General features: G+C 35.5%; 1 protein-coding gene and 1 long non-coding RNA gene across 3 annotated transcripts in view; one reads left to right on the top strand and one right to left on the bottom strand.

Moving 5' to 3' along the window:
* The window catches only part of WDR72 (WD repeat domain 72), a 190,943-nt gene that overhangs the window by 49,520 nt on the left and 117,858 nt on the right, over positions 1 to 23,565 (top strand). For both annotated transcript variants that reach the window (XM_045506253.2, XM_045506250.2), the window contains exon 14: positions 23,004 to 23,206. In XM_045506253.2, coding sequence (XP_045362209.1) covers positions 23,004 to 23,206 — 203 coding nt within the window. The remainder of the gene's footprint in view (positions 1 to 23,003; positions 23,207 to 23,565) is intronic.
* LOC141577969 (uncharacterized) overlaps positions 12,665 to 23,565 on the bottom strand; it is a 530,703-nt gene continuing 519,802 nt past the window's right edge. The window contains exon 11 of the long non-coding RNA XR_012507667.1: positions 12,665 to 16,063. This is a non-coding gene — a long non-coding RNA (uncharacterized LOC141577969). The remainder of the gene's footprint in view (positions 16,064 to 23,565) is intronic.

Here is a 23,565-nt window from a genome sequence, read left to right as displayed (position 1 = left end):
ACACTTTCTGAGTTTTAAAACAACCATCTTATAAACAGCCCATTGGAACAAAGCCTATGAATATGAAATGAAGGAAGTAAGGAAGAAGATAATACCTTTCGGAGTTATTTTCACCACAGGTGTTAAATTTTCTCTCTCTTAATTTCTTTTGCTTAGTGAAATTAGTAGCAGTTAGCTATAAAATTATTCAGTCTACTATGATGCCATATAAATGAAGCATTTGTTCTTCCGTGGTATCAAAGTACATATTCTTCAAGAAAAAATTTTTTAAAATCCCATTAAGGAAGATGAGATGAGGTTTGTCAAGTAATGTCTAATTGGCCATATTTTTAGAAAACATTCAGTGTTTAATCTACTGCAGATCTGCTTGCTTTAATTCTTTAGGGCAAGGGCTATAGATACAGGCAAGACACAGTTTCCAAGATATATATAGTCATACTTTCCCTAATAAAACCGAATCATGTAGTTAAATTCCTACTTTGCCACACCAAAACATCACATACATTCGCTACTTGGAGAAGTAATTTTATAGTCCACAAGTTTTAATTGATTGCCTTCTTTTGTAGTATACAGTGTATAAAATAAAAATGCAAAATCCCACTAGGTACCAACTATACCATTCTGAGGGGCAGTTTTGTTTGGTTTTCTCATCAAGGTCACCCCTCTGTAGATAGATGGGTAAAGTTATGTTGTGTCTCCTGCCTTGTCAGCACAACCAGAGTGTGACTTTCATCATATGCGTGTTAAAGGTAGCTTCTGAGTATGCAGCATCTGGCAGGCAGTAGTCTCTCCAGTATGTCATTTTCTCAAAGCTACGTTATTTTGTTGTGGTAGATTACAGATGGAACCCTCTTGGGATGATTGTTTTTAGAAAAGAAAAATAGGATACATTAAAGCACAGGGTGGGCTTTTTTCCTATATCACCTTTTCCAAGCCCTTTTCTTCTTTATTATAATAATTACTGATGTTATTACTCAACATATATTTTTAGCATACTGCCTGTTTTTTGACTCTTTCTTTCTTCCTCTTTGGCCCTATTTATCACAGCTACACTATAATTTGAGATTTTGATTCCTGTAGTATTGTGTGCATGTGCATGCAATTTCTTAGGCACACACTTGTGCATATGGGCTTTGTCTGCAGTTTAGCTACTAAATATTTGCACAACTGTCAAAGTTTAATGTCTTGAGTAGAATTAGCATCCAGAAGGGTTATGCCCATGAGCCCTGAGATTCAGACTGCTAGATCTGAATCTTTCTCTACTCTTTCCAATTTTTATTACCCCAGTCAACTTAACTCCTCAAAGACTCACCAGCTCCTAATGGCAGTTAGCACTGAATAAACATTAACTATTAGTTATTATTAATCCTTCACATATTACACCACCAGTGTATACTGAAAGTTTCACTGTTTCTCCCTCTTTACCTCCCCATCTCCACTCTAGTTGAACTCAACAGTTATTTCTTATTCTGATGAAATGCATACCACTCTGAGGTATATTAGAATTATCACATATGGCCTTTCAATATAATCAGGGAAAACTTGCCCCTTTGAAACACTTTGAAAAAATACAAGACAACATTTAAGAAAGTGGTATATGCAGTACGCCAAAGTGCTCAAATGTACTGACAAGTATGCTAAGCTTTTAGTTGGAGGCAGGGGTGTAGGTTGTGTAGGGCCAGTTAGTGTAGGGGAGAGTTTTGTTACCTGCTCTCATAGTACAATGTACTTATTAATTTCATGCTTAAAACTTCAGGGTTAGTATCTGCCCTCTTCACTAGCCTAAAAACACCATGACAGCAAGAACTGTTCTGTCATGTTCACTGTTTGATTCCCAGAAGCTAGCATATCATCTGATACATGGGAAGAAATCAACAAATATTTGTTGAATTTAACTCAAATTTAAAAAAAAATTTAGCTTCCACTAAAAAATGCTACTAAACAATGAGTAAATCACTGAACAAGTCAGAAAAAGAAACAAAAAAACGCTAGAGACAAATCAAAACAAAAACATGATGATCCAAAACCTATGGGATGCAGCAAAAGCAATTTTAAAAGGGAAGTTTATAGTGATACAAGCTTACCTCTAGGAACAAGAAAAATCTCAAATAAACAACCTAACCTTATGCCTAAAGGAACTAGAGAAAGAAGAGCAAACAAAGCTCAAAGTTAGTAGAAGGAAAGAAATCATAAAGATCAAGGAAGAAATAAATAAAATAGAGACTAAAAACAATAGAAAAGAGCAATGAAACTAAGAACTGGTTCTTTAGAAAGATAAACAAAGTTGATAAACTTTTAGTCAGACTCATCAAGAAAAAAAGGGAAAGGCCTCAAATCAATAAAATCAGAAATGAAAAAGGAGAAGTTGCAACTGACACCACAGAAAGTTAAAAGATAAGAGACTACTAAGAAAAACTATATGCCAATAAAATTGACAACCTAGAAGAAATGGACAGTTTCTTAGAAATGTATAACCTCTCAAGACTGAACCAGGAAGAAATAGAAAATTTGAACAGACCAATTACCAGTAATGAAATTGAATCAGTAATTTAAAAACTACCAACAAACAAAAGTCCAAGACCAGATTGCTTTATAGGTGAATTCTACCAAACATTTAGAAGAAAGTGAACAAACCATTCTTAAAAAATCACAGAAGAAGGGGCACTCCTGAACTCATTCAGTGAGGCCAACATCACCCTGATACCAAAATCAGAAAAAGATACCACATAAAAATAAAACTACAGACTAATATCACTGATGAACATATATGCAAAAATCCTCAACAAAATATTAGCAAATCAAATCCAACAATACATTAAAAGGATCATACACCATGATCAACTGGGATTTACCCCAGAGATGCAAGGATTTTTCAGTATCTGCAAATCAATCAATGTGATACACAACATTAACAAATTGAAGAATAAAACCATATGTTCATCTCAATAAATACAGAAAAATCTTTTAACAAAATTCAATATCCATTTATGATAAAAAAAAACTCTCCAGAAAGTGAGCATAGAGGGAATGTACCTCAACATAATAAAGGCCATATATGACAAACCCACAGCTAACATCATACTCAATGGTGAAAACCTGAAAGCATTTCCTCTAAGCTCAGGAACAAGACAAGGATGCCCACTCTTGCTACTTTTATTCAGCATGGTATTGTAAGTCCTAGCCACAAGCAATCAGAAATGAAAAAGAAAGAAAAGGAATCTAAATTGGAAAGGAAGAAGTAACACTGTCACTATTTGCAGATGACATGATACTATATATAGAAAACTCTAAAGATGCCACCAGAAAACTAGTAGAGTTCATCAATGAACGTGGTATAGTTGCAGGGTACAAGATTAACATGTAGAAATCTGTTGCACTTCTATACACTAAACTTTGAACTACCAGAAAGAGAAATTAAGGAAATAATCTTATTCATTATCACATCAAAAGAATAAAATACCTAGGGATAAACCCACCTAAGGAGGTAAAAGATCTATACTCTGAAAACTATAAGACACTGATGAAAGGAATTGAAGATGACACAAACAATTGGAAAGATACACCTTGTTCTTGGATTGGAAGAATTAATGTTGTTAAAATAGCCATACTACCCAAGACAATCTACAAATTCAGTGCAATGCTTATCAAAATACCATTGGCAGTTTTCACAGAACTAGAATAATCTTAAAATTTATATGGAAACACGAAAGACCCTGAGTAGCCAAAATTATCTTAAGAAAGAAGAACAGAGCTGGAGGAATCATGTTCCCTAACTTCAGACTATACACAAAGTTACAGTTGTCAGAACAGTACGGTACTGGCACAAAAAGAGACACATAGATCAATGGAACAGCATAGACAACCCAGAAATAAACCCATGCACTTACGGTCAATTAATCTACAAGAAGGAGACAAGAATATACAATGCAGAAGACAGTCTCTTCAATAAGTGGTGCTGGGAAACTTGACAGCTATATGTAAAAGAATGAAATTAGAACATTCTCTAACACCATATACAAAAATAAACTCAAAATGATTAAAGACCTAAATGTAAGACTGGAAACCATAAAACTCCTATAAGATATCGTAGGTACAACACCTTTTGGAATAAATTGTCACAATATTTTTTTGAATCTGTCTTGTAAAGCAAAAATAAACAAGTGGGACCTAATTAAACTTAAAAGTTTTTAACAGTAAAGGAAACCATCAACAAAATGAAAATACAACCTACTGAATGGGAGAAAATGTTTGCAAATGATATGACCAATAACCAACATATATAAACAGCTCATACAACTGAACATCCAAGAAACAAACAATCTAATTAAAAAATGGGCAGAAGAACTGAATGCACATTTTTCCAAAGAGGATGTGCAGATGGCCAACAGGCACGTGAAAAGACGCTCAACACAGTTAATCATCAGGAAAATGCACATCAAAACCACAATGAGATATCACCTCACACCTGTCAGACTGATTACCATCAAGAAGAGCACAAATAATAAATGTTGGTGAAGACATGGAGAAAGGGGAACCCTTGTACACTATTGGTATGAATGTAAATTTGTGCAGCCACTGTGGAAAACAGTGTGAAAGTATCTCAAAAAACTATACATAAAACTACCATATGATCCAGCAATTCCACTCCTGGGCATATATTAAAAAAAAACCAAAAAAACAAACAAAAAAAACCCAAAAACATGAATTCAAAAAGATACATGCACCTTAGTGTTCATAGCAGCATTATTTACAATTGCCAAGATATGGAAGCAACCTAAGTGTCCAACCTAAATGGATAAAGAAGACATGGTATATATGTACAATGGAGTACTTCTCAGCCATAAAAAAGAATGAAATTTTGCCATTTGCCACAACATGGATAGACTTGGAGGGTATTAAACTCAGTGAAATAAGTTAGGCAGAGAAAGATAAATACTATATGATATCACTTATATGTTGAATCTAAAAAAAAAAATACAACAAACTAGTGAATATAACAAAAAGGAAACAAACTCACAAATATAGAGAACAAACTGTGGTTACCCGTGGGAAGAGAGAAGGGTAGAGGGGCAAAATAGGGGTAAGGGATCAAGAGATACAAACTGTTAAGTATAAAATAAGCACAAGTGTATATTGTACAAAACAGGGAATATAGCTAACATTTTATAATGACTATAAATGAAATATAACTTTAAAAAATTGTAATACACTGTACTGTACACCTGTAACTTACATAATAGTGTACAAATTCTGTTCTGTATTATGTATTATTGTACATAATAGTGTACAAATTCTGCCACTGTTAATTTGTGCACTTGTTGGCAAATCACAAATTAATCAGAGGCTTAGTTTCCTCATGGTGATGATGATGACACTTAATACAGTGTTGCAGAAGAGATGTGATAAGTCACTATATGTGAGAATATTGGCTTTATTTTTATTAATTAACTACATATGCATGTATATATATGTGTATGTGTGTGTGTGTGTATATATGTATGTGTGTACATAGTTGCTCCAAAAGAAAAAGAAACCAGAGCAACAGAAGAAAAATAGATGGGACTTTGTAAGAATTAGAAACCTTTGTGTATCAAAAGACATTATCAAGAGTGTGAAAAGGCAGCCTACAGAATGGGAGAAGTTATTTCTGAATTATATATCTTATAAATTTTTTATATCTAGAATGTATAAAGAACTCTTACAGCATAAGAAAAAGACAAACAACCCAATTTTTAAAAGGACAAAGACTTGAGCAGATATTCCTTCAAATAAGAAATGCAAATGGCCAACAAGCACATGAAAAATTATCAACATCATTAGCCATCTGGGAAGTGCATATCAAAATCACATTCACTAGGATGCTTATAATAAAAAAATGGAAAATGACAAGTTTGCCTGGGATGCAGAGAAATGGGAACCCTTGGAGATGCCAGCAGGAATATAAAATGGTGCAGCCACTGTAGAAAACAGCTAGGCATTCCTTCAGAAAAGTAAACAGAAATACCATATGAACCAGAAATTTCTCTTCTATATATAGTCCCAGAGAAATGAGAACATATATCCACACAGAAACTTATACATGAATGTTCATAGCAGCATTATTTACAATATCCCAAAGGTGAAAATAACCCAACATTCATCAATACATGAATGGATGAACAAATTGTGCTATATACATACAGTGAAATTATTATTCCAGCCTAAGAATGAAGTACTGATACACACTACAGCTTGGATGAACCTCAAAAACATTATGCTAAGTGAAAGAAGCCAGACACAAAATATCGCATATTTTGTGATTCCTTCCATACGATGTTTCCAGAATAAGCAAATCTATAGAGATAGAAAGTAGATTAACGGTTATCAGGAGATGGAGAATGATTACTTAATAGGTATAGGGTATTCTTTAGGGTGATGAAAAAAATTTTGAAACTAGAGAGAGTTGGTGATTGCACAACATTGTGAATGCACTAAATGCCACTGAATTGTACCCTCTGAAATGGTTCATTTTATGTTATGTCAATTTCACTTAAATAAAAAGTACATAAATACAGAAAGTATAAAGGAAACATTTTTAAAAGCAATAGAAATTCAACATTTGTTGATAATCATTAATGGGTGGCATACTTTTAATGTTTTTTCTTTTCCATATTAATCTATATAGAGACATGCTTATATTTATTTTGTATTATGAAAGTGTTTCATAAGGTATTATCCAGTTATTAGCTCATTACTTTCATTATTAATATACCACCCTGGGAGGTATAATGGGGGACTTTAGAAAACCATTTCCTTTCAGTGGATCCACAAATCCGTTTTTAAAGGGTTTGTGAACCTTAAATGAAATCAAGTATTTCTTTCCATTTTGAATGTAGGAAACACTTCACAGTGGTATTAGTAATACCTGTGACTTTGTCAACAACAGACATCACAGATAATTTTCATATCACGTTACAATCATTACCAATATCTCAAAGTATCATTTACAAGTGTTGTGAACTTTTAGGCTTACCACTAGTACTTGCTATTTAATACGTTAATAAAGAAGCATGTAAGTTTGTTTTTCAAATATTTTGATGATTATATCTCAATATAATTGATATCCTTTATGATCCTATGTATTTTATTTATAACATTTTAAAACATTGATTATGAAAAAGGCTCCATTGGCTTCCCCACTGATAAAGGGTTTCATGGCATAAAAATGGTTAAGAACTCCTCGTTAGGCTAAATGATTTCTAACGTGTGGTGCATCAGAATTACTCAGTGGTCGCAGCACAGTTGGGAAGTGTAAGTTGGTATCTGCTTTTTTTAAACAAAAAATACCAGAGCCAAAATACAATAACAGTAAAGAGTTTCATCTATTTTAAACCAAATTAAATCCAACAATTAACAGTGCCTCACGGAAGAGAGGCATATGAGTCTCATGGTGTATTTTCTTTTACTTTCATATAAAGCCTCAGTAGATACCTTTACGTGTGTGTGGACACACACACACCTGTGAATGTATTGCCACCCTCCCTCCGCCACAGTAACCTTCTGTAATTCTATCTAGTGAACATGAACCTCTACTTCGGTGAAATTATGTAAATCTTCATTTATTTTATAATTTTACAAACTTTCAAAGTAAAGAAATTTGAAGGACGTAGAAAACTTCAAGGAAAAAAATCATCTTCATGGGGTAGTTTCTGCTGTGCTCTTTAAAATCGAGATATCACATTGAAAAACTATTAACAAAAGAAACACAAGTAATTTTTTCCCAAAATTGGATTTGCTTCTTTCTCAATCCTTATTAGTTATAAACATTTGAACAATTATCTACATTTCATTACAGAATTTTACTTTATGTGAACATGGCTCCATATTGTTTTTAGATACCCTAGGCTTATTTTTAAAATTCTACATTGTATGATTAATTTTTATCTGATCAAACACATACACAGGTGTGTGTGTGTGTATACATTTAATTAAGGTATTTTTCAACTCCACTTTTTTTTAAACTCCTGGCATCTTAATTTATAGTCATATTATTGTGGTATTTGTAGGTTGTCTTTGGAGCATTTTGCATGCTCAGAAACAAATATTAAAATCAATATAGTTTCATTCTAATGATAAAAATAAATACTTTTTGCTCTTAAAATTACTTTCACCAATTAAGTGCCACTCTTCACTACCTTTAAAGTTTCCCTTGCCGGCTGCTATCTTCCTGGGGTTTACTTTAGTAAAGAAAATACTAGCAATAATCAGTTTTAGCTTACTCCTGCAGTCTGAAAACATTCTGGATCAAGTGCTGGCTGGATATGTTAGTTACAGATCTGCATTTAACGTTCTTGGGGGCTTAATCTACAGCAGCAGAAACAGGAGCACATCAGGCAGGCTACACTGTGGCTCATCCTGAACTTGGCCCCTTTTGTGAGCATTTTATATGAACACTTGGAACGTTAGTGGGTTTCACAGCTGCCATGTTTGGCAAAATAAACCCAAAAGAGCCATCTGCCCCTCCTCATGCTACCTCCTTTCAATTCCCTAGCAACTTCGCAGTAGCCAGCTGCCACAGAAACGATTGGAAAAGCAGGACTCGGTGGACTGTAATGATTGTTATTCTCTGGGAAAGTAGGTTTTCTGATTTGGCTGAGAGATAAAGGATATTGAATGTACTTGATGCATTCATCTGAGGGTATCAATAATATCCAACTTCTTCCATTAATTTATTTGTTAGTAATTGATGGGAAAGATCTTTTTTGTTTCTAGGGATGAATCAGCTAAAAACAAATCCAAAGGCCAAGTCCTTGGCTTGGGTGCTGAGCAGGAAATTTGACTGTGGGAATGTTGTCAGATTTTTTCTCGCATGATTCAGAAAAATGTTGGTTGCTAATCTCAGCCTTATCAAAAGTCCTGAGCCAGGACTGGCCCACTATCCTTCCTAGTCCCTTTCACATTCGAGTGCTGGTGTATTCCCTTCCACTCTCGGCCCAAATGCTAAGAAGACAAGGGACTTGTTTCAGCCACATGGAAGCATCAGATCAACAGAAGCTCCACTGAGGGACACAGGATGTCTCCTTATAGTTTGTGCATTGTTTGAGTGGATAGCAAGTTGTTTTTGTAACGCTATTCAAATGAACTGTACTTTATGCTGATAGATCAAAATTAAGAATATTTATGGGTTGAGATTCCAGGAAAAGAATTGGAATGAGAAGTTTTGACAGAACAATTTAGTTTTAAAAAAATTATTGTTTTTATTTATTTGTTTTGTTTTGGGGGAGGTAATTAAGTTTATTTATTTATTTATTTTTGATGGAAGTACTGCAGATTGAACCCAGGACCTTGTGCAAGCTAAGCACGCACTCCACCCCTGAGCTATATATCCTCCCTCCAAAACAGTTTACTTTTAATCCATGATTTGTCCTGTTTTTTTACATGTTATGTCTATTTTTTTTTAATGTTCTTATCTTCATTTTTTACAACCATGATTGTTTTCCCAAGCTTGGTCTGTTAACAAAACTCTCCTTCTTCAATGATTTTATAAAGCAAGTTGTGCTTTCTTTAAATACTGGATTTAGAAGAATCTTTAATACATTATATTCTAGTCATATAAATGAAACAATCAGCAAAACTGAGAGTCTGGATCTAGATGACTTAGATTACCTGAATATGTATAAGGAGAGGTCAAACGCATGATCTGATATCCTGTACTATAGAAAACTGAGCATCCTACCAACTCATCTCTGAGAATATCTTTTTTGTTAGTTCTGGCCTCCTAGCTATCAATTATTTTGAATACAGGCCCACATTCTCCTAGCAACAATTTAAAATCTAAAAAGTTTTGAAATCATTCTCTGGATGTCAGGTACTTGACTTGTCTGCACTCTGTCATTAATGTTCTCATCTCTCCCCCTCCACCCTCAGCCTCACATGACATTACCTTCTCCTGATGGCCAATAGCCCCTCTTTCTCAGGTCGTCCTACTTCTGCATGTCCTCTCTCTATTATTTCCTGAGTTTGTTTTCAGTGTACTTCTCTTTTCGTTTGTGTTTTCCTTGGGCTGTCTTACTAACACAGGTGCTTTTTTGTATGTGATAAAATATATATTGTATAAATTTTACTATTTTAACTATTTTTAAGTGCACAGTTCAGGGGCATTAAGTACATTTACCTCACTGCACAACCATCACCACCATCGTGGAAACATTTTCATCTTCCGAAAATGAAACTCTGTACCTATTAAAAAATAAGCCCCCATGCCTCCTTCCCCTCAGCCCTTGGCAGCCACCATTCTACTTTCTGTCTCTGTGAATTTGAATTTGACTACTGTAAGTACCTCATATAAATGGAATCATACAATATGTGTCCTTTTGTGGCTGGCTTATTTCATTTAGCACAGTGTCCCCAAGGTTCATCCACGTTGTAGCATGTGTCAGAACATCCTCTCTTTTTAAGGCTGAATAATGTTCCACTATTGTTTTCTCAATCAGAACTGGGTGGGACAATGGTTGATGCCAGGAAACCTAGATATTCTGTAAGACTCCTTCCATGGTTTCACATATATGCAACTATATACAAACCACCTAGAGGAAGTGGCAGCAGATTATCAACTACAGAAACAGAGATGGTGGTGAGAAGAGTAGGATAAAATGCTCTGACTAATGAATTAAAAAAAGGTAATGGTTCTATAGAGTTATGAACCCACCAAAGACTACTGGCTATATAAGGAAACTAAGTAGCCATTCCATGAAAGTCCTAATCAATAATTTCAGAGGGCATTACTGCTTCTTAACCTCAGTACTGTCAACAGTGCCTACTGATGAACTTGGATCATTTGAAAGATAAACTATGTTCTATATTTACTTTGTAAGTCTCCAGTAAAACATGGAATTATATAATATGCTTCAGAATCACCAAAAACATTTTAAAATAAAGTACATTCGGGCTAGATGGATTGGAATCTTCATCATCTTTTACATGAACTGTTGAAAATTTTCCTGATTACCTTGCCAGAAAAACACTTTCTCCAATTTTCTTCTCCTTATTGCCAGCCAAACATTATTCACTGTAAACTTAGCCCTGAACATGCCAGTCCTCATGGTCTGTGGTGGAAACATAACTCTCCACTGCCTGGCATTCTCCTTGCCCTTTTCTAGCTTTTAGTCAAAATACTTTCCCTAACCACTTCCTCGACCACAGGACACACAAATACCCTGAAACTCATCCTTTCTCAACCTCAGTTTTTTTTGTACCTTCCTGCATTAAGAATTAAATAAGATGTGTATTAAGTGCTAAGCAAAGCTTAAAATATACTCAATGAATAGTAGCTAATGACAATTTTGATGATGATGATAAACAGAAGGAGGAGAAAAAATACACCTTACATATAATTCCTTTTGAAATAACTGAGTGTTTTAAAAGACATTTTTGATGTGGTATATTATTGTTTAATCCCAGCTATCTAATGAATCTCTTCATGGTTCCTAATACTTAGAGCATGAAAGTAGAAGTGGGTTATTAAGAATTATGAAATGTCTATCCAGCCTTCACATTTATTTGTTTTTATTACTTTATGCATTTATGTATTTAGTTACTTATTTTGCATAAAAAGCAGGACTTTGACTTATAAAATAGTGAAAAACAACAACAGCAGCAATGAACTTGAGGTCTAAATCTGTGGTCCAAAGTAAAAGTTCTGCCACAAATCCTGGCTGTATTAGTTTCCTATTGCTGCGTAACAAATCACCACAAATTTAGCAACTTAAAACAACACCCATTTGTTAACTCACATTTCGGTGAGTAAGAAGTCCAGGTGAGCTCAGCTAGGTTCTCTGCTTGGGGTCTCAAAAGGTTGAATTCAAGGTTCAGCCAATTATGCTCTTAACTGGAGGCTTTGAGGAAGAATTCAGTTCCAAGTTCATTCAGTCCTTGGCAGAATTTAGTTTATGCTTGTAGGTTTGAGGTCCTTTGGCTCTTGGCCAGCTGTCACTCTCGGCTCCTAGAGGCCACTCTCTGATCCTTGACATGGCTTCCTCCATCTTCAAAGCCAGCAATGACACTGTGCATTCTTATACTTTAAATCTCTCTGACATCCCCCTCTTCTACCAGCTGGAGAAAACTCTTGCTAATAAGGCCTGGCCCACCTAAGCAATCTCCCTATTTTAATAAGGTCAGTAAATTAGAAACCTTCATCACATCTGCAATGTCACTTTTTGTCATGTAACAACATAATCACTGAAGTGCTATCATCATACCCATATGGGAAGGAATCATAAGAATGAGAGTTAATGGAGATTATTTGTAGAATTTTGCCTATCTATCATATTGGTGATTAGGTAGGATAGTTTGTGGAGGTTCTCCTGGGTAAATGAACCCATGGAACAGAAGAGTGAACAGATAGGAGAAGTTTTTTGGGTAACTGGGTACAGAAGCATGGTATGAAATTGCACAAATGGTGCTGGGCTCCAGGAATAATGAAGGTACACTGAGCCCTGGTGCTTTCAGATCTGACTCTGACATGCCTGGTAGAGCACTGGTCACCCATTATCACCTAAAGGAAACCACTGTAATGTACCAAGGGGAAATTGATTACAATTAAAATGTTTTTGACCTCCCATGACCACCATATCACCCCAGCAAAAAAGTGACTTTCCACATGATTTTACCCCTCATCTAGCACCTTATTCAGGAGACTGTATCCCAATTTTTACTTATTCAACACTCTTCTTTTTTCAGGTAAAATTCCAGATCAACTCAGCAAGATATTCACCTAATTAAATTAATTGACAATAGGGGTGGATAAATGATAGCATCAAATCTCTTTAAGGATATTGTATTTCTTAAGTAACTTAACCTTAAACGAACAAAATGAGGGGAAAAAATCTATTTTTGAAATATTTTAAGATTAAAAAATAAGCATGCCCAGTGTAAAAAATTCTAACAATACAGAGTGAATGCCATTTTGCAATATTTAGAAGCAGTACAATTGTAATGGTTTGTATATAATAGGTAATTTTAAACTTAACTGAATATGTTTTTACATCATAAGGTAGAGATACTTTTCCATAAACAGTCACCTCTAAAATTGGTTTTAAATTATATTGGTCTTAGAAAGAGGTTAAAAATCAAAATTTAGTCATAGCGGATTCTATGGTGTTAGCACATGTTTAAGAAGAAGGAATATTTAATAAATAAAAACTTTATCAAGAAAGCCCTAGTTTAAAATGTTTTTTAAATAAATGCATCATTTGTAATTCTTATACATCTCAGCAACTTTAACTCTAGATGTATTCTGATTTATTTTCTTTCACCCCACCCCCACTCCTTTATTCTGTTTTTCTGGGGGTCAACGGTCAGAATTAGATGTGAGGGTTCAGTGTGGCCCAGCTGATAAATCCCAGTGTTGCTCTGAATGTGCTGGAGGCAGTGGCAGAGCTGGGGTTAAGGTCGTGGTGGTCAAAGACTTTGTAAAAATGTATTCTATACACCCTTAAGGTATTAGAAGGCTGATGTGAAGCCAATTGTGCGTTTATCTTATTAGGGCTTTTATATAGAGCAAAATGAGCCACATCCCCAGTAATCTATTTTATAGCTGAGTTTATTATATTCAAATACATTTAGGAATGAAGGTACATGACTTTATGCCTAATTTAATGCTTTCAGATGCATTCCCTATCCCCACCCTTCCATTATTTTCTATTTTGCTAAGTTTGACACCTCTGGGGTTCCCTGTCCCTGATCAGAACCCCCATCAGTTACACATTTTCTAGAGTAAGATGCAGCAACTGTGAAATGGTTTTGTTAGGAAGGGGGCACCAGGTCGATCTCCATACACTTTTATGAGCAAGGCAGTGAACTTCACGTGTAACTGAAGGTAAGTGATAAACCTTCCAATAGTCCCAGTGGTCAAATTCTTTGATACATAGAATTTGATTACAGCTGTCAATAAGCTGTTTTGTTGAAGCCAGGTTTTATTAATTTGACTACAAAATTCGGTAGTGAGGACATTATTTTGGCTGTTCTCTTTTAGAGAGAGTGAATTTGAAATATAACCGTCCTCTTAATCATTGCCCAATATTGTGGTGGATTCAGTTAGAAAATTCCTGCCTGATGTAGCAAAAAAGCCTGACTCTACAATGTGTCCACGCACATGTTCTCACTGTTAAGCTTTATTCAAATAAGTACAATCTGTATTCATTACTAATCACATAATAGGAATTATTTACCAAATTCCAAGTTTTTCACAATCCCATAATAAGCACAATGTTTAATTGAAAAATAATTTTTAGTTAAACAAATTGTTTAAAATTTGTTGTTTTACAATATATGTGACTTTAGTGTGCTGGGAGGATTTTTTTATTTCTGTAGTAATGCTATTTCTATAGTGTTCTTCTGAGGAAAAGCACCATGACTTATAATAAGTTAATTACTGTCTCCAATTTATTTGCCTATAATTTTTAAGTAAATGAAATGTTTCTGTACAATATGATAAAAAAGTTACCCCATCTGAGTATTGTTTTTGAATCTTAATTTATTCACTGTTCGCAGATGTATTTATCAAGTAACTATGATTTCTGTTTTAACCATTTCTGTCCATTTTGAGATAATAGCTATTGCTTTTCCCACAGACTTAGTTGACCTAGTTGTTAAATTGTAGAACAAAGTTCGGCTGGCTGGGGCTTTTTTTTTTTTTTTTTTTCCTGGCTGGGGCTTTTAAATATGTAATTTAAAGCTATTCATTAATTGACAGCAGGCTGTAATAATTTTGTTGATTTTGCAAAGCAAATTATTAGTGGGGGTTGAAAAAATGTTTTAGAAGACAGCAAATATTTAAAATATGCTCAGATTACAAGAGAAATAAAATCAAGGGAGCAACTTCTGGCTGTTTGGAAGGGAATCAAAGTGTAGAATATAACTACTCCTTCTTCCCTTTCTTTATGTAGACGTCCAAGTCTGTGACATCATAAGGACTATTTTATCACCTAAATGCATGCTGTTCACCCTCTGCCTTGTTCATCTACCACAATTGAAGGCAGCATCCTTTGTTGTGCACATTTTGCTTTAAAATAGCTTGATACTTCAAAAATCAGATTTCATAACAGGCACATTACAATGTGATCATTTGCCCTATTTAAAAACAAAACAAAAACTAAAGAAGCCCTATAAATATTGACAATCCCAATGCATTTTAAATATGGCTGTATTTCAGCAACATACTAGTTTACAGCAGTTTCTGAATTTTCCTCTTTTCCTTTCCTCTTTATGTGCAGCAACTGCTAAAGGTTTTGTGCTGGTCTCTTGACACATCACACTCCAAACTCTCTTGAAGACAACATTCTTTCATTGGGATTTAATCCTCACTCATCTGCTGATAATGATTAAGCCTTTGTCTCTCTGCTCTCATCACTACCTGGAACTGTACATGTTAACTTTGCACGTCTGTTTGGATGTTCTCCAACTTGGCCTTTACAACAACAGAATCAGCTCATCTGCGCCCTCTTTATTAGGGTTGTTTAGGTAGCTAGCAAGCAGTAGAAGCAAACTTAAGCTGGTTTTACCAGAAAGAGGTATTTATTGTAAGGATTTAAGGGTGTCTTATAGAGACGTCAGGGACAGTATTTCTTAGGAAGGGACTAACCACAACTAGAAAGTCTAATCAATCTCAATTTCTCTCTCTCCCCCTCCTTCTCTTCCTCCCTTTCTCCCTGCCCCCCATCTCTCTTTCCTTCTCTTTCCCTCCTTCCCCATATCTACCTCTCCCTCCTTTCTTTGTATAGACTAGAATATTCTGCTCCTCAGTCTTTGGGGCAAGAAATGGCTAATCCACAGGTCAAGTTAAAATATCATATTTAGAAGTTTACTTGTGTTTCCAATTCCAGATTCTTGAGACATCAGGAAGGACCTGGCCGCACTGCTCAGACCTGGGACAGGCATCAGGCATGTGAATGCTGCTTTTCCCAGTGTTGGCCCCTCCTGGGCTCTAGGGTTGAAGTTTATAATGCGTATAATTTGATGTTTTCTTCTGTGACACTGAGACCTTGGTATGCTCTGATGCCTTCATAGCCACCTCCTTCCACTGATACTAGGAAAGAATAAAATTTAGTTTATTCATTCAGTGGGCATATATTGAGCCCTGCTTCGTACCAAGCTCATAGAATACATACTTGCCAAAAAGAATTTAGCATCCAGTATGGAGACAGCCCTGAATTTAAGCACACAAATAAAATATACCCATTACACATGTGTTAAGTTCTGCAAAATAAAGAAACTGAGATAGAAAACAATGCGTGAGAGGAGAATTTAGAAAGGCCTCCCTGAGGAGGTGAGATTTTAAGTTAATTTATGGAGAGAGTTGGAGCTAACAGCAAAGTTTATTTTCGAAGATCTTTTTTTTTTTTTTTAAAGGATCTAATTTGTGAGCAAGGGCAGGATGACATGGGAGGAAGCAGGGGTGAGAATATGACTTGTGGGTCAAGGAGTTTGGATTTAATCCCAAGTGCAGCCACAGAGAAAAATCATTAGCCAGGTTGTGGATGTCATATAATCCATTAAGAAGTATTTATCTAGCCTTTAATTTATGCCAGACTCCAGTCTGGTTTACTGAGGAGGATTAAAAAATAAGGCAAATATATAATCCTACCCTGATGTTGATTATAACTTACCCTGAGAGGCAAAGCTGACTGAGGAGTTTCCAGGCTCAAGTAGGACACAGGGGACCACCCTGATCTTATGTCCAATGAGCTCAGGCCTGTTGTCATGTGGATCCCAGTGCCATGGAGCCGGGGAGGTTTGTTAAACTGCCTACAAGGGGCTGAGTGAGACCCCGCTGCATGTCAGACGAGGGCTGTCATAGCACAGTGCTCACTCTGTGCCAGAACCTTCTAAGCCTTTTCCTTTTTACATATTTACTCAATCTAATCCTCACAGTTACCCTGTGAGGTAAAAGATATTAATATTCCTATTGCACAGGTGAGGAAACTGAGGCACAGAAATGTAAAATGACTTGCTCAAGACCACACAACAAGTAAGGATAAAACCAGGATTCAAGTGCAGGGCAGACTGGTGCTGAGTCTGCTCTTACCCACCACACAGTGATGTCTCCAGGCTGTCAGCCTTGGCAGATGGAAAGGACAACAGCTAGGCACACAGTTACATAGGGGGCCATAGAGAGAGTTCTGGAGTTAAAAAAATGTGATTAGGTGTTCCGTGGGGTGTTTGAACTAGTGATGAAAGCAGGATATACAAGTGGAAATATTGTCAGTGTGGACCTGGGCTCTGCAAAGAAGATTTTGGCTGCTTCTCGTGTTTCTGTGCACTGGCTTTTTGAGGAGTAGGCAGTTTTGGATCAGTGAGAACTGCTTTGGATGCTTGCCAGTGCCATCTCTCCTTCACTTTTTGTCAGGATGTTAATTGCTTTAAGCTCTCTTACCACTGTGTCCATTCTCCAATGTACTATTGTATAGTTTAGGATTAAGTAAAATTGTATAAAAACTCATATTTAAAAAACTAAGCAATAGAAAAAAATGGAAGATATTTATGGAAGGCATTTTATACGATGGAGATTTTTACTTGGGGTAGATTTTGTGGTATTTTTTACAAAATAGTGTCTCTACATCTTTCCTTATCATGTTCTGATTGATCCAAATGAAGGGCAGGTGTGAGTTAAATCATATTCTTGATGACGTACAGGGAGAAAGAAAAAAAATCTAATTATTGTTTCATTCACTTTGGAAAGCAAAAGATCCCCTGAAACTGGAAGTTTTGTAAGCCTTCAGATTCTGGTATTTCTTTAATATCAGGCAACATTGACTGTTCTGTCTCTTGCCAAAAACAGCTTATTAGAGTTGAAAAGGCACCCCACATTGGATCTGGTTGGGGTCCCGCCCTCCCTCCTAGGTTACTATTTACATCGTGACTACTGTTCTTGCTATCGACACTCCCTAACAATTTAGGTATATTTCTGAAGTTGTGTAAATTCCGTAATTTCAGGGATATATTTAAAGGAACATTTGTCATCAGAAGTGATTTATCCTGGTATATTCAGGATCTAATCAGAAGAGAGAAATGTCACAGTAATTTGAACAGATATATTTTAACATAAAAAAATCAGTAACCATCAGAAAGAATTTGAGTATGAGGGATAGGTTAGTAAGAACTAAAGAAAATTCTAAAGAATATAGGAATAGTAGATTTAAGGAGTGACCTTTACCCTGGGGCTGAGATGGGCTGCCCAAGGAACAGCCCTCCCCACCCCCAAGGCTAAGACCCTGACCTTGCTAGAGAGGTCATGGCTGTGGTCACTGGAGGGTAGAGGAGCTGCTGTGGTTTGGCCTGGAGGAAATTGCCATAAATATTCCCCCAAGGTGCTAGGGAAAGCTGTTGACAGGGAGATACTGGGGGAACTCTGTTACAAAATCATCCAAAGAGTGTGTCAAGGGGAGCTGCTGTCCACTGGGTGCTGCTGGCGGACGTGCGCTGCAAGGTGCCTGCCTGGTGCTGGGGAAGAAGGCACCCACACTGCTGCAGTAGAGCACACCAGATCCAAGACGAAAATCCCTTTCTGCTACTAGATCCTTCCAGCACCTTTTATCCACAAAGATTAACACTGCACCAGCTGTTAAAGGAAAAATATTTAAAGGGCTCACAAGCCATTTTCAGAGCAGGCAGTAAAGGGTGAATTTGTTAACTAAGAGACAATACATTGATAACTGGCACGTATGGGGGTCCCTATCTATCCACTGTCAGGATGTTTGACAAAAGCTGTTATCCTGAACTTATTAGAAAATCAACTTACTATTTTCAAAATGCAATTTACGGTTTCTGGTCTTACATTTAGGTCTTTAATCTGTTTTCAGATTACTTTTGTATGTGGTGTTAGAGATGTTCTAGTTTCATTCCTTTACATGTAGCTGTCCAGTTTTCCCAGCACTGCTTATTGAAGAGACTGTCTTTTCTCCATTGTATATTCTTGTCTCCTTTGTCATGGATTAATTGACCATGTGTGTGGGTTTCTTTCGTTAGTATTTTATAGTTTCCTGAATGCAGGTCTTTTGCTTCTTTATGTAGGTTTATTCCTAGGTATTTTATTCTTCTTAAATGGGATTGTTCCCTTAATTTCTCTTTCTGATAATTTGATGTTAGGGTCTAGAAATGCAACAGATTTCTGTGTATAAATTTTGTATCCTGCAACTTTACCAAATTCATTGATGAGCTCTAGTAGTTTTCTGGTTGCATCTTTAAGATTCTCTGTGTATCCTATCATGTCATCTGCAAACAGTGACAGTTTTACATCTTCCTTTTCAGTTTGGATTCCTTTTATTTATTTATTTTTCCATCTCTGATTGCTATGATAAGGTCTCTTTGACATAAATCATAAAAATTTTTTTGGACATGTCTCCTAAAGCAAATGAAATTATAGCAAAAATAAACGAATGGAACCTAATTAAACTTAAAAGCTTTTACACAGCAAAGGAAACCATGGACAAAATGAAAAAATAACCTACTGAATGGGAGAAAATATTTGCAAATGATATGACCAATAAGGAGCTAATATCCAACTTAACAGCTCATACAACTCAATATTAAAGAAAAAAACAATCCAATTAAAAAATGGGAAGTAGAACTAAATAGACATTTTTCCAAAGAGGACATGCAGATAGCCAACAGGCACATGAAAAGATGCTCAACACAGTTAATCATCAGGAAAATGCACATCAAAACCACAATGAGATGTCACCTCACACCTCACACCTGTCAGAATGACTATCATCAAAAAGAACACAAATAACAAATGTTGATGAGGATGTAGAGAAAAGGGAACCTTGTACACTTTTGGTGGGAAAGTAAGTTGGCGCAGCCACTGTGGAAAACAGTATGGAGGCTTTTCAAAAAGCTAAAAAAAAGAACTACTATGTGACCCAACAATTCTACTCCTGGGTATATATCCACCCCCCCAAAAAAAACCCCTCAGGGTTTATAGCAGCATTATTTACAATATTTACATTAATTACAAGATATGGAAGCAACCTAAGTGTCCATCAACAGATGAATAGATAAAGAAGATGTGGTATGTATGTATGTGTGTGTACACACACACACACACACACACACACACACAACTGAACACTATTCAGCCATAAAAAGAATGAAATTTTGCCATTTGCAGCAAAATGGACAGACTTAGAGGGTATTATACTCAGTGAAATAAGTCAGACAGAGAAAGACAAATACTGTGTGATATCACTTATATGTGGAATCTAAAAAAATTCAACAAACTAGTGAATGTAGCAAAAAAAGAAGTAGACTCACAGATATAGAGAACAAATGAGTGGTTAGCAGTGGGGAGACAGAGGTAGAGGGGCGAAATAGGGGTAGGGAATCAAGAGGTACACACTATTATGTATAAAATAAGCAACAAGGATGTATTATACAATAAAGGAGTATAGCCAATATTTTATAATAACTATAAATGGAATATAACCTGTAAAAATTGTGAAGCACTATGTTGTATACCTGTAACTTACATAATATTGTACAGCAACTATACCTCAACTGAAAAAAAAAAAGAGAGAGTAGATATGCTTTGAAGAATATCACTATAATTAAGCAAATAAAATTTTTGCAGCCATTTGGACAAAAAAAACCCTGCAATTTATTTGCCTATGGTAAATTTGAAACTGACTCACTGTGACCCCTCCTTATATAACATTTGTGCTTCAACTAGTTCTTTGAAACAAAATAATCTAATTATTTTTAAAGTATTTAATAATTAGTCAAGATGAGAACTACTGTTCACAAAACCAGTGTTCAGGATCTGTTAGAATGGGCCTTTTTAGTTTGGAGTAGAAATAACTTATGTGTTATTTTAAATATTATAACAAATTAGTTTTCAGATGTTTCTTGCCTCTGCACTACCATTAGATTTTAAGCAGCTCCAGGGGAGCAGGCTTGAGTCATTCTTGTTTACCATACGTTGCCACCATCTGGCACAGTGAGTGGCACATAGTAGATACTAAACTGATTTTGTATCTGAGCATGAGTGAAAATGAATGACAGCCTGCCAAGTTTGTAGGTGAAATGTTTTCATCACTGAAAAATACAAGAAATACCAGAAATATTTATTTGTGTATGACATTGGGTATAGAATAATACATATGAATATTTAAAATGTTTGGTGCAAGGCACATATCATATGTATTAAAGTGTAATCAATTCTTTCCCAAGAATTCTCAAAATCTTTAGACAAATCATAGTTTGAGGAGCCACTGAAAACCTTTGAGAAGAGATTATCTGTGGTGACATCATATTCAAAACTCATATTTTTATTGAAGTATAGTTGCTGTACAATATTATATAAGTTACAGGTGTACAGTGTAGTGATGCATCAGTTTTAAAGGTTATACTCCATTTATAATTATTATAAAATATTGGCTATATTCCCTGTATTGTACAATATATTCTTGTAGCTTATTTTAAACATATTCAAAAAGAGACTCCTCATAAAGACAGTGAACTTGAGATGTCGCAGGTAACAAGTTCTGGAGTGCAGTCATTTTCAGGACTTAGTAATAACTGTAATAATAACCATTGTCTTTGGTCTCTTCCTATTATTATCCTTAAGAGAAAGGATGTTCTTGATGTTGCTGCCTGTTCATTTGGTGAAGATACAGCAATCTTGATGGAAAAGGAAAGCTTAGAGAAATAACTAAGCTTATAACTTTATAAAATTTACATGTTAAAGATGTTAATTTATGAATGTAGAAATGGTATAATGAAAAGATATCATTGTTAAGAGACCAGAAGCTAAATTGCTGCTCAATATTTTAGCTGTTAGTGATTCAGAATCCAAAGCACCAACTAATGGTAGTCTTTTGCTGTAAAGGAAAGATACGGAAGAGAGGAGGAGAAATGGGAACGAATTGAACAGTCTTAATCTTCAAATCTGTCCACATAATCTAAAGATGTAGGGGTATATAAGCATTGTATCTATTTTCTTATTGCAGTTACTTTAAACTGATATTTTCTTAATACTATTAATAAGAATGATCTTTTTCCTTTCTAGCAAATAGTACAACTAGTTTTTTCACTGGTGGGAAAGGAATAATATGAAATGAAATCTGTGTTTAGATTCTATGGCAAGTTAATTTTCCTTAGTTTCTTTACTTCTTAGGATATAGGGTATTTATTTAACATGGTATGAATAATGCAAATGAACTCGTAACTGATATGAGGCAGTGGGCATGATTAAGTCATATTTATTGAGATTTCACTGAGTGTTACGATGTTGTATTTTATAAAAACACTTTTTGTGAATTGTTTTCTGATACTTTTGCTCTGTTTTATACTTGTTGCTTTTAACTTTAAATTGAACTTGCCAGCACCATGAAATTCTGAAACTGCAAGAATGGCAGAGAAGAGGGAAAGTATTTTTATTCTTCTAATAACATAGGAAATAAAAGCCAAAATATATAACAGCAACAATACCGACAATACTACCACCACCCCCTAGAGTGGCCTGTATTCCTGAAGCTGAGGGCACTTGGGCGAGGGAGGTAGTGATACGAAGCGTCCGTGTTCTTGCACTATTCACTTAAATGTTCTGTTACCAATAGAAACATTTTAAGCTTGGGAACCCAAGCAAAACACTGTGGATCCTCTGTTGTTTGTGAATTGGAACACTAGGGGACAGCACTAAAATATTCCATAGTTGTTTGTTATTGATCACTTGCATACGGTATAATAAGTCAGAGAGTTTAACTGTTAACGACCGTTGAATGCCCTGTTGATTTCAGCGGATGAAAAAACACAGAGGAAGACGGGCTTTTCAACCTATAATGTCAGCCTTTGTAAAGACAATGATTTGAATAATTTAGAGAAAGCTCCAGGCTGTTTTTTGGTTGCAAGGAGATAGTAAGGCATGATAACTTAAAGAATTGTGATTTTCTGTTAAAAGTGATTTATTCTTTTCATTCTTTTGGAGTAAATATTTTGCACAAATTTTTATTTCTAATCTTGGTTTCCAGGCACTTTGGAAAGACATGAAACGGGAGAAAGAGCAAGGACTATTCTTAACTGTTGTGATGATTCACAGCTTCTAAAGCCTGAATCTGTACTACCAGTTGCCTCAGAGACACATAGGCACAAAATTGTAGAACAGAGGTGCTCCAGCTCCTACCAGCTTGGGCCAATACCTTGTCCTGGTCTGCAGGTGGAGTCTTCATGTAAGGTAAGTTGAAATCAAGCTGCTGCTCACAAAGAACTGTATCAACCCCGAGTAAGAAGTAATGCGCCTTCATAAATATGTGGCCATTAAATATCAGCAGAAAGATAAGAATTCAGAGATGATCGCATGCATCTACCAGATCTATCTACCAAGCAATCTTGGGTGAATCAAGATAACTTTTAAGTGATTATTATTTCTGAATGAGTATGCATTCTTTTTTGACGAGAGAGTATCTAGCTTACCAAAATTGAGCCAATTTTATATCAATTCTTGAATTCTAGGTGGTTTTCAATGAAGAAGGGAACAAAACCCTATATTCTGTGATCTGGATTTTTTTTTGTTTTTTTTCACTTGAGAGTATT

Source organism: Camelus bactrianus, chromosome 6 (assembly GCF_048773025.1).
Source record: "Camelus bactrianus isolate YW-2024 breed Bactrian camel chromosome 6, ASM4877302v1, whole genome shotgun sequence".
Classification (NCBI taxonomy): Eukaryota; Metazoa; Chordata; class Mammalia; order Artiodactyla; family Camelidae; genus Camelus; species Camelus bactrianus.
The sequence above is the reverse complement of the archived record's forward strand: the minus strand, read 5'-3'. Positions and strand labels throughout refer to the sequence as shown.